The 11,663-nt window shown below is 32.1% G+C and overlaps 1 protein-coding gene across 2 annotated transcripts; it reads left to right on the top strand.

Moving 5' to 3' along the window:
• The first annotated feature begins 1,353 nt into the window (after positions 1-1,353).
• Positions 1,354-10,408, top strand: LOC106664566 (protein zyg-11 homolog B-like). Of its 2 annotated transcripts, none has more exons than XM_014390421.2 (13): positions 1,354-2,021; positions 4,743-4,937; positions 5,007-5,217; positions 5,283-5,463; positions 5,822-5,967; positions 6,037-6,177; positions 6,254-6,587; positions 6,645-6,794; positions 7,177-7,363; positions 7,426-7,608; positions 9,223-9,320; positions 9,390-9,513; positions 9,586-10,408. In XM_014390421.2, the coding sequence occupies exons 1-13, from the start codon at positions 1,738-1,740 to the stop codon at positions 9,626-9,628; spliced, it is 2,277 nt and encodes a 758-aa protein (XP_014245907.1). In that variant the 5' UTR covers positions 1,354-1,737; the 3' UTR covers positions 9,629-10,408. The 2 variants fall into 2 exon arrangements, with proteins under 2 accessions (XP_014245907.1, XP_014245897.1); XM_014390411.2 differs by having other exon boundaries at positions 1,356-2,021; positions 9,577-10,408.
• Positions 10,409-11,663: the final 1,255 nt, after the last annotated feature.

Here is an 11,663-nt window from a genome sequence, read left to right as displayed (position 1 = left end):
AGACATAATTGACTGTATTAATTATTTTAAGTAATTATTCTTTTAATCTAAGGTCTTGGTTGAGATGAAAAAGCAAGTAAGTGGTTGCTTTTTCATCTGTAATAATTAATTTATAATAATTGTCATTGTAAATTTTGTAAATTAATATAACATATTTGAAATATTATATAAATAATATTAGAAAATTATTACATAAAAATATGTTAATTAAGTAAGTAAAAGTAAGAGTATTTTGAGCATATTTAGATATAATAATGATATAATAGATATTCAGTAAAAATTTTAATTAGAAATAATATAAGTTAAATGTGGAAATATATACATATATATACAAAAGTGCAAGTTAAATAATTTATATAAATTAATTATTCTTTTTATCTAAGGTCTTGGTTGAGATGAAAAAGCTAGTGTCATTTGCAGGATTTGAACACACAACTTTTAACTAAGTGGATTAAATAATTTATATGAAAAACATTTTATTGTTATTTAAATAATGAAAGATAATTTCACTTAAAATATGTTTTTTTGTGTGTAATTTCTTGGAGTCGTGAGGAGCGGAGGAATGAAGGAGTTTAGAAAAACACCTTTTTCATTTTTTTCCTGCCATTTTGACCTTTATTTGAGTCATCTTCAGGGAATAAAGTGTGGTGCTATGGCATTATATTGGTTTTGTGTCAACTACCACAAAAAACATATATACATAATAATTCGAGATTTAACATGTCTGCACATTTCACTGTAGAAAAAAAAAGAAAAATTGTAAGATTTGCAAAATTATTGGCTGAACGCATCATTCTGTCACTAAGAGTATTTTTACTATGGTTTGTAGAATCGTAAGAAATATGAAAAAGTCTAATATGCCTAATCAAAAATGAGGTAGTTTAGAAAAACGCCATTTTCATTTTTTTCTGAAATTTTGACCTTTATTCTGGTCATTTTTTGGTCATGAAATATTTGTGTTTTGTGTAACTGAATGTGTGAATTGAAATATGAAAAAGTCTATTATGCTTGGTCAAGTAGCTCGGTTCAGAAAAGTTAATTTGACTTAGTAAAAAAGGACTGTCAATAATAGTTAATTATTTTGAAAGAGTAAGTAAATCAGGGCGAAGCCTGCTCGTCTCTAGGGGATAAATTAAAACCAAGACCTTAGATTAAAGGTACAATTTTTTTTTTACAAGAAAAATGTATGTTAATATTAAAAAGCCGGTTCTTATTTTTCATGTGATTTTGAATATTATTTGTAATTTGATTAAAACAAGGATAGATGAAGTGGGGTGTGTCATCCCCCCTCGATGGTTTCGATACGGTCATTCTCGTCAGGCCCTAGACTGTTTTGATTACATGTCCTACAAGAAAATGGGGATACATTTCCATGCCAGTTTTGATTGGTTTAGATAAATTCCCCTATGGTTGTCAACGTCAGGTTTTATCGGAGTGTAGCGAGATTTTTTTAGTGGAAGACAGTCGTGGGACGCGTTAGTCACGCAATTTTGATTTGCGTTTAATTTAAATATAAAAGGACTTTCTCCTCTGGGAAAATCGACGGGTCAGGTCTTTGGGCCGAGATCGGGAACGTAACTAAAACGGTAAACTAAACAGCTGGTTCCCGTTACCAGTTATTTTATTTATATCCCGAATTTTAAATTTAAATTGACATTCGCTCGGGTTTAACAAAATCTTATTAGTAAACCGTAGCCCGTCCGAAATCGGGACAGACCGAGGAAGAGTTTACCAATAATGTATATATCTCCGTCGTCGCTCCAGGAAGTCTGTGTCAATTATATCTGTGATAATCTGCTGGCTTTGACAGAGAGGGTATGGGACTGTAAAGAAACAGTATTGACGAACCAGTGTAAATCCACAAAGAGGAAGCCGCAGAGGGGCATACGGTTGACTTTCAAAGACACCGAGGCCTACTTTCACTCCGAAATATCCGAACAGCTCCTCCGCACTCTCTGCCTCAAGAAAAAGCTCAATGACTTGACACTCACACTCTTCGAACCACAAACAACAAGGCTCAGGTAATTCGTGAATGTTCTCTTTTTTTTTTAACTTTAGGCCTTATCGTAAAAGTTTAGCGATGGATGCACCATTTGTGCGATGTCATCACAAGTTGTGCGGTACCTCAGCATTGATCAAATGGTGCAAGGATACACCTACACAAGATGTTCTAAAAAAAGAATGGCACCATCAAATAACTTCTTCCTTTTGTTTTTGCATATAATAATTTCTCAGTTTAATAAATATACATTTTTCTTATCAGAGAACATTTTTTTAGGGTTTGAAAAAACTTAAAAACTACACAATTTTCTGTTTTTGGCATTAGTAGGCCTAAATCACCTTTGTATTTTTTGTTATTTGGACTGTTCGATGATTGTAATTTTATTTTTAGACCTATTTCAAAATTGCTTCAATATCCCTCAGTGTATCAGTTGAAAATAAATGTACCAAATGTATCCGATTGAATGTCAACGTTCTCCCGTTATCTATTCACCGATTGTTTTATTTGTCAATCTTATCTCAATCTGCCCATTGTGTTCTCAGCCAGGATCCACTTTTCTTACGAACGAGAGCATACAAAGTTTTGCGAGGGCTATTTAATCAAGCTTTGTTTTCAAAAATAAAAGAGAAAAAACAAACTGGTCAACAGTTAACTAAATGAGGATATTTGTTGTTTACTTTTTACCATAAAAACACTTGCTGTTAGGCGTGCGAGAAGATGAATTAGTAGCTTGATCTTCCTCGGATCACCCTGATTGGCTAATTCACTCGACTTTAATAGTCATTCACTTCAGTTTAATTTTTGATGTGTAATTGCAGAATACATAAACAGATTGTTTATGTCGTTTTCCAAAGTAGAAAACATAGGTCAGCTTTTGTACTCTTCTAAGATAACACAATAACAAAAGAAAATAGTATAAATAATTGACTTTTTTTACCATAAAAGCCCAAACCTTTTGTGATGAAATGTACCTGTATCTTGATCATTTATCATCATGATCTGCCCTTTGTCACCGGTTTAGCCTATCGGAAGCCGAAGACCATTGATTAGCCACTGAAGATGCTGAGACACATCTGGCAGACCAAAATCAGCGAGAATATGCACTACAGGATGATCATTGATCGGTGATGGTCAAATTCTATAAAAACACTTCAATCTCATTAAGGTGTGCAAGGAGATGAACCAGTAGCGTGATCATGATCCTGGTCTGCGAATTCATTCTGGTTTTGTCATTCATTCACTTGTGTGTTATCAAATTTTGATGGGTACTTGCAGAATTCGTAAACAGATTGTTTGTTGTTGAACAGATAGGCAAGCAGTTAAGTAAATGCTAATATGTTTTTGAAGACGCTTGTTAGTTAACAAAGGAAAACAATATATCAAGACTTTTTTTACTGATTATTCGGAAATCGTGAGACGCGGTCTGGTGTGATGTAGGTTTCAGAAAAACATTTTCTTTATCGTGCCAACATTTTGATCTTTATTGAGATCATCTGTAGATTTGTAAAATTTAAACAATGTTTGTAAATCCCAGGCCCTAAAGATGATCTCAAAGATCGAAATATTGGCACGATAAAGAAAATGTTTTTCTGAAACATACATCACACCAGACTGAATCTCTTGATTTCTGAATAATCTTCAACTAATGGTCACTAATCACCACACACTTTTTTTTATTCTTAACTCAAATTTCTCGTGTATTGGACCTGATAGCTTGATCAATCATTCTGATCTGGCTTTTTGCACTGGTTTAGCATGCATTGATTAACTATTAAGGATGCCGTGACATACAGACCAATACCAGCAAGAATATGCGAACCAGGATGATAGCTGAGATCAAACTATACAAAAACCCTTTAGTCCCTACGACAAAATATATATATTGTAAAGGTGTAAAAGAAAGGCCAACAGTTAATACACAGTTTTGAAGAATGTTTATGGGGGTATGGAAAAATATTTTTGGGGTTTGTATATGGAATTCTTGTATATTATCTAGTTCCTATGAGGATTGCAGACTGTTTCAAATGTAATTAGGTCAGCGGCTAAGTAAATACCATGTTTTTTGAAGATGTCTAGTAAATAAAGTATCTTAACACATCAACATTTTTTTAGTGTGGTGATTGACCTGTCGCTTGATTGTTTCTGGTCATCTGTTTATCTTCACTGATTTGGCATAATAGAAGTTGAAGACCATTGCTTCTTGTATATCAACCAAGGCAAAATGCCGAAACACACCTGGCAGACCAAAATCAGTGAGAATATGATATCAGGACGATCAGTGACAATCATTCTGTAAAAAAACACTCAATCTCTAAAAGTACAATTTAACAAAATTTGATCTTAAAAAAAAACAAATCTTTGGGCTGAATATGCAATAATTGTTTGTTATAAAATTATCTTTTATTACAATGTGTATAATTATTCAGAAATCGTGAGATGCGGTCTGGATACGATTTCTGAATACTTATTGATTAACGGTCACTAATCACCACACAATGTGTATAATATTTACCCATTCTTTATTATTGCACTATGTTAAAATCAAACATATTTTTTTGAGTTTTAACATGCTTTGTTTTTAACAGTATCCCTCTTATTTAATTGTACTTAATGTTTTTTTTCTGGCTTTCGGAAGAATGAAGAACTGTCATATGACCATTTTGGTTTTTCAAATATGAGAAAACTGCATATTGGTTCTCGTCAAAAGAAAAATTAAGAAGTGTTTACATAATTATTGCAGATGCGTCTCAATTCCAAATGCATCGAACCTATCTAAGGAGGGCCTGCGCGTTTTGAAAGGGCACAAGATAACTGATTTAGAAGCCTGCGGTCTTAAATTTACGGTCAATGATCTGGTCACATGTCTTGGGGAATGGACACTTCATAACCTGAGAACGTTGAATGTGGCGAGGAGCACTTTCACAGAGGGCTCACGGTAATTAGTTTTGTATTTTTTTACAATTAAATCTTTGATAGAAAATTATACGTACTTTTTTCCTCATAGCCACTGTGTCATGATTGCTCTTTCAAAATTAAAGTCGCTTCACTCCCTCGATGTCAGCGGCACCGAGTTCAACAGGCATGCCCTCGACATTGTCGTGGAAGATCTCCCTCACTTAGAAAGTCTAGATATATCTAGCACAAGAGTGGATGACATATCGCCGCTTAGGAAATGCAAACACAGACTGAAACATTTAGTTATGTATAATTTGAAGGTGTGTTTTGTTTTTTAAATTTAAATTTCCTGGCTATGTTACCAAAAACAAAAATATGATTATAGTTTATAATAATTGCGTCGTGTGAAGACGTATTGCTGGAATTGAAAGAGTTGAGAACTCTCGATGTTTCGGAAGAGAGAGAAAGTTACACGCTTGAGATGTTTGAACCTGGAGGAGCAATGATGATGAAATTCCTACAAACGCCATCAGCACTTCCACATTTAACATCATTAGACATATCAGGTATCTAAAAAAATAAAATAATTTTAATAAAGCAACTCTACCTTCTTTTGGCTTAAGATAAGTAACTTATTTTTAATAAGATCTATTATTACAATAAATAATTGAATATTTTTTAACACATACATACATTATATAATAAGTTGTTATATTTTGGAATATTAGATATCTAAAAATATATTGTAGTTTTTTCTATTATGAACTGGCTGTGGGTACTTTATTATAAAACTGCTATTATTGACTTTTATATTGTTTTGTTGAGTAGAATCAATGTTCACTTGTCAAATGATTTTAATTCAGAAAGTATATTAAATTATATTAATTTTCAGTTTAAAACTTTAACTTGTATAACTTTTTGCAGGGAAAGGTGAAGTTAGTCGTAAAGTTTTAACAACGTTCTTGCAAGAGCATAAAAATTTAAGGTATCTTGGGCTTGTCAATCTAGAAATTTGCTCCGAAGAATGTTTCATAAACCCAAAGCATCCAGATTACAATCCAAACCTACAGGTAATTTATTAGTCGTTTTTTTGTATTTTGTTTAAATAATAGTCTAATTAAATAAATGTTCAACTTTAGGTAGGGGGCGTCGCCAATGAAGAACAAATTTTACTATCATTAAAAAAGTATACAAACAGGCAAATGTATGTGCAGAAGTGCCTTTACAATTTATTTCGACTGACCCAGTCATTCACAGAAGCCCGAGTGGATATAATTGACGTAAGTAAATTTGAATTTGTACCCTGTAGATATATTCTATTACATTATTCTTTTTTTTTTTTTTAACATTGTACAGCTTGTTTTAAACGGGATGGAGCTTCATCCAGAATCTTGTGGAGTTCAGATGGCAGCGACGGCATGCCTCTATAATCTCACAAAAAGTGAGCTGGGTACGAAAATTCACCCGCAGACACTAGCCAAAGTAGTCAACCTCTGCCTCCTCGCCATGGAGAACTTCTCTGGACATTATCAACTTCAGAAGAACACACTATTGACACTCTGCAGCGACCGAATTCTACAAGACGTTCCTATAAATAGATTTATGTGTGCCAAGCTGGTCTTAGATTCTCTTTGTACGTTCGAGGATGCTTCGATGAATCGCATGAGCGTAGCTATTTGTTCTATTTTAGGTAAAGTATTGTTAATATAATTAAGGAAATATTTTTTTAACTTTTTTATTTTTACAGCTGCTAAAATATCAACACTGGAAACTTCAAAATTAGGCTCCAATAATGTCTATATGCATAAACTTCTTAGATTAGTTAGAACTAAAAAGGCATCCAGGACAATTGATATCACTATGAAATTCACGCTGAGTGCTTTATGGAATCTAACAGGTAATTTCTTTTCATTAATTTATCTCATTTTTGTAAAATTAATAAGAAATTTTATAAAATAAAGTTTTTTGTTTTTCCTTTGAGACTTTTTTTTTTGCTGTGGTGTCTTATATAAAGACCATAAGAAACGAACACATGTAGAAATAAAGGTTTTCTTAAAAATTTATAGTAATCTTCCATTCATCTAGCATTGTTAATCATAATAATAATTATTCATTATTTTACTGAAAAAAATCCTTTTACTTTAGAATTTTATTATAGAGTAAATATTTTAATTAATAGGTAGTTTTAAAAATCAAGAAAACTTGGGAATTGAGTCTGGTCATATAAAAAAATGTGGCGGCATGAGACTGTTAATACAATTTTACTTTTCTCTTTCAAGACGAATCTCCGACAACATGTGAAGTTTTCTTAGAAGAAGGCGGCCTCACGTTGTTCCTAGAAGTGTTACAGACATTTCCAGGTGAGACGTCTGTTGAAACAAAAGTCCTAGGTCTAATCAACAACATCGCTGAAGTGCCAAAACTCAGGCATTGCCTCCTCCAAACATTTTTTATCACGACACTAAGGTACTAAGGAAAATTTAATTTCCTGTCTAGTATTAAATGTAATAAAATTGTTATTTTTTTAGAGGGCTTCTTCATTCAAAACAAATTGACGTTTCTTATTTCGCTGCTGGGATTATGGCACATTTGGCCGCTGAAGGACAGACCGCCTGGGCCAATTGTGAAGTTTCTAGGAATGTTATTCTCGAAGAGCTTGGAGAGGTTGTGATAAGTTGGGAGGCCCCTGAAGGTGAAATGGTCGCTTATAGGTCAGTCAAAGAATATATTAAGTATTTAAACCATAAACGCTGGATTTGGATTAAATTCTGCTGGAACTTTCATTGTGAAAACTTTAAAAAAATCTGTTGTATTTTGAATGCCTTGATCACTGGCTTCTTATTCTCACAGGCTCTAAAGTTGAGAGAATTTGGAAACCAGTATATTAAATACATCAAGCTACAATTTTAAAGCCCAGACTAAAAATAGAAATTTATTTTTAACCAGTGATTTAACTGTACCTAGACGACATGGAGTCCCCACACAAGATTTAAGAGACAATTACTTAATAGAATGCTTGGACAGCTACAAAGACCTTTTCTTCCCACTTTTTCTAAATGATGGTTCTACTCACAGATTTGTTAATTGTGTTATAATCCATTAAATGCCTATACTAGACAGAACTTAATACTACAACTTAATAGAAATACTACTACAGAACTTGAGACCACTTTGGACTTATCAAGTGAAACTGTGGGGTTCTGTCAAGCCAACCAGCACATGCAATCCTTTCAAACATAAGTATTCAGACAAATAATCAAAATTCCTTACTACGTCACTATCCAGAATGACCTCAATAATCAATCTTTTTGTCAATGAACTGATCCATTCCAGATTCCAAAAGTTTCACACCGACCTTCTCGATCCATCCTAATTCATTGCTCTCGAGCTAAAGATCCTTCTCTACATATTTCCACCCTGAGAACCTGCCATGCCTTAATCAATGGTGGAGGTTTGAACATGAAATTATACATTATTTTTAACAATTTCTGAAACCAAATATAATAAACAAAAAGTTATCATTGAAAAAATTTAAAAAAACTTTTGACAAAAAATTTTTGACAAACTTTGTGCTATAAATTTATTTGTTGACTGTTTCAAATCAAGTTGCAGCATTCATTTCAGTTCAAAAAAATCCTTTAGAATGATGTGTTGGAATTTACAGGGTCCCATTTGAAATTTTAAAGTTGTACCGGACCTGGGTCCTTGTGTGTATGTATGTATGTAGTTAGGTATGTAGTATATATATTTTTTTCAAAAACTGGTAGAAATTTTTAATTAGGTTTAAAAATATTAAATACATATTTTTTATTATGTTTTTTGGTTTTTGGTTTAAAAAAGGAAATTAAATTATAATAATTGGAATTAAAATTATTTGATTTAAGTGTTAGATGTATCGACCACTTTTCTTCCATGAAAAGCAAATTCACTTGTTACTGCCAAACTTTCGACCTATTTTAAGGTCATCATCAGGGCAAAACTATCTGAAATATGTCTACAGATTGACATACTTTATAATTAAGTTCACAGATAGTTTCAAATTTCTTCTTTCAACATTGCCTTGACAAAGAGTATACAGTAAAATCATTTAATACTGATTTTACATTTACAGAACCTATTAAATAATGTCTTATGGAAAATTAAAAAAAAAAAAAAATATAATATTAAGCTTTAAGTGAAACAGATTATATTTCCATTTTTCAATGATAAATTTGTCTGAAAATAATAATTTAAAAAATGCAAAATTAATATGTTAACTTACACTTAAAACACAAAAAATAATAAATAAACCAGTCTTTTTATTAAAATGTAATTAATTTTTTTAGGTCATTCTTTCCATTTATTTCCCTCTTATCATGCAATGATGTACCACAAGTGCAGTTGTGGGCTGTGTGGGCAATTCATCACGTTTGCACAAAAAATCGTTAGTAAATAATTCTACAATACGTTTAATAATTTGATTGCCATTTTGATTAATAAATGATAATTTTAGCTCTAAGGTATTGTCCAATGTTGGAAGCAGAAAGGGGAAGCGAACTATTGCACACGATGTGGTCAAATCCAAATGTTGACGCTCGAGTCAGGCACATTTGCGGACGGATCGAAGCATTGTTAGAGTAAGTGTCTTTTAAAAGTATACAAAAATAATTAACAGGATTGAAATTGTTTTCACATTTTAGGAGTTGTAGAAATTCAGGAGAAGCCAGTCCTTATCCTCAGCAGACAAGGTGACACCGTTGCTGAAAATGATGCAAAATCCCAATTGTTTTCCTGCAGTGGCTTTATTTTTCAACTTGTTAAAAATGAAACTTGAAACAATTTGGAATAGTTTTTTATTTAAATTTTTGAAATGTGGTTGTTGTAATTTTGTTTTCGATTTTATTAGTTATTGCTTGCCGATTAGATGCAATGGCTAACTACTGTACAGTACATTTGTAAATAGCATGTATATGATTAGTTATTGATGATATATAAATTGAATGGAAAACAAAATACTACTATTATGTTGTTTGTTTTTTAAAAGTATTTATTGTTTTGATTTAGATTTTCAAAATAAGAACAAAACATGGATTATTTATGTTTACAGGAGAATCTCTATCATCATAAGTGATAACATTAACAATGAGTGATTTATAAATATTTAAAGTTTGTTTTATTAATGTATTAAATTAAACTCTACAAATCTGTATTGATTTGGTACTTTTTGAAATGAATTTTATAAACTGTGTAAACATTCTATTGAATTGGTGAGTCCGATGCATGCCAGTAACAATTTATAATTTCATGCTAGCCAACACGAAACGCCCTCAATGTCAATAAAATTAAAATTTTAATGAATAAAATTTGATCATCTGGCCAACATTTTTCTCATATTTAATTAACTTTGATACCTTTGATTTGGTACCAAACTAGTGATTAATGGACAAATAATTGTGGTTGTAATATTTTTTATTATTTTTTTTTTCAAAAGCATTTTATAGGTGAAAATAGAAATTTGATAAAGAAATTTTACAATATCTTTCATTCATTTCATTTTAATGGTACCTCCTTGGAGCTTATTGTGGCTCAATCGTCTTGGATCATTAATGTCTACCTTTTCCTAGTTTTCACTTTTATACTTTAAATTAAAATGTTTTATCACTAAAAATTTTGTTGGTTTATTTACTAATAATAAAAATTAATGCAAATTTGGAAGTTCGATTATTGTATTTTCAAATAATATTTTACTGCACTGAGGTTTGGAAGGTTATCAAACTTCATCAAATCAAATCAGCATGATCATCTGTGATCATTTTTGTCAACCCTTTTTTTTGCTAATTTTGTCTGTTACGCTCAGCACTAAAGATGAGGAAAGGTCAAAACCCCAGATTAATGATAAAACCCCATTAGTTTGTATAGCCTAGGATGTTTAATTACCAAGTTATAGAACACTATATACTAAGTAAGTCAGTATTAAAATGTTATACAGAAAATTTTGTGTTCCTGTAAACAAAAATTAAAGACATTTCATTGGAGGACACTTGGAAAGTTCATATGACCTCATGGTGCTAAGGACAGCTTGCACCAAGCTTTCACAAGCCTTAAACCTTGTGGTTAAAATAAAAGTGCAGTGCCTATCGGATGTGGATCTATCCATACATTGGTGTCTCACACAAAACTGGGTTTTTATCACGCTGGAGTTCGGCCTCATGGGCCCTCTTCTACCCCTCGAGCTGTCTGCAAATCAAAAACACCACACCGCTTATTCTTAATTGGGCATGATTTTTATTCTTTTTGTTTTGAGGGTATTTCAACCCCTTGGGGTGCTGGTGTTTTTGGAAAAAACCCTTTTGTAAGTATGTCGGTTCAAATGCATGGCTGCTGAATTTGAACCTGGGAACTTTACCTGATGAGCACCTATCAATTCCTAAACCGTTGTAGTCACTGATGCCCCTAGTAAATGATTCAAAATTCAGGAGTTCTTCGGGGACCTCACTTAGGGTCTCTCTTCTTCTTGCTTTCATAAATGACATTTAAAGTGTGCTTAACAATGCATTTTTCTTATTTCTTCTGATAATCTAAAGATTTTTAAACCTGCTTCTTATTTTAATCACTTACTCCTCCAAAATAATTTAAATTTAATTCATTCTGGATGTGTAAAGTAGTATTGCTCAAGAATCAGAATACAGGACCCAAAAACTTGTGTGATCAAGAACAATTCTCATATTAGGTGGTATTACTGTTTGCTTTTTATATGGAGCTAAGGAATGACAAATTGACATGAGCA

The sequence above is a fragment of the Cimex lectularius genome, unplaced genomic scaffold (assembly GCF_000648675.2).
Source record: "Cimex lectularius strain Harlan isolate CLEC.00 unplaced genomic scaffold, Clec_2.1 scaffold340, whole genome shotgun sequence".
Taxonomy (NCBI): Eukaryota; Metazoa; Arthropoda; class Insecta; order Hemiptera; family Cimicidae; genus Cimex; species Cimex lectularius.
The sequence above is the reverse complement of the archived record's forward strand: the minus strand, read 5'-3'. Positions and strand labels throughout refer to the sequence as shown.

Coding starts and splice junctions, on each gene's coding strand:
- LOC106664566 (XM_014390411.2), top strand. CDS start 1,738: ATGTATATATCTCCGTCGTCGCTCCAGGAAGTCTGTGTCAATTATATC. Junction 9,321..9,389: donor TCACGTTTGCACAAAAAATC/GTTAGTAAATAA, acceptor TGATAATTTTAG/CTCTAAGGTATTGTCCAATG. Junction 9,514..9,576: donor CGGATCGAAGCATTGTTAGA/GTAAGTGTCTTT, acceptor TTCACATTTTAG/GAGTTGTAGAAATTCAGGAG.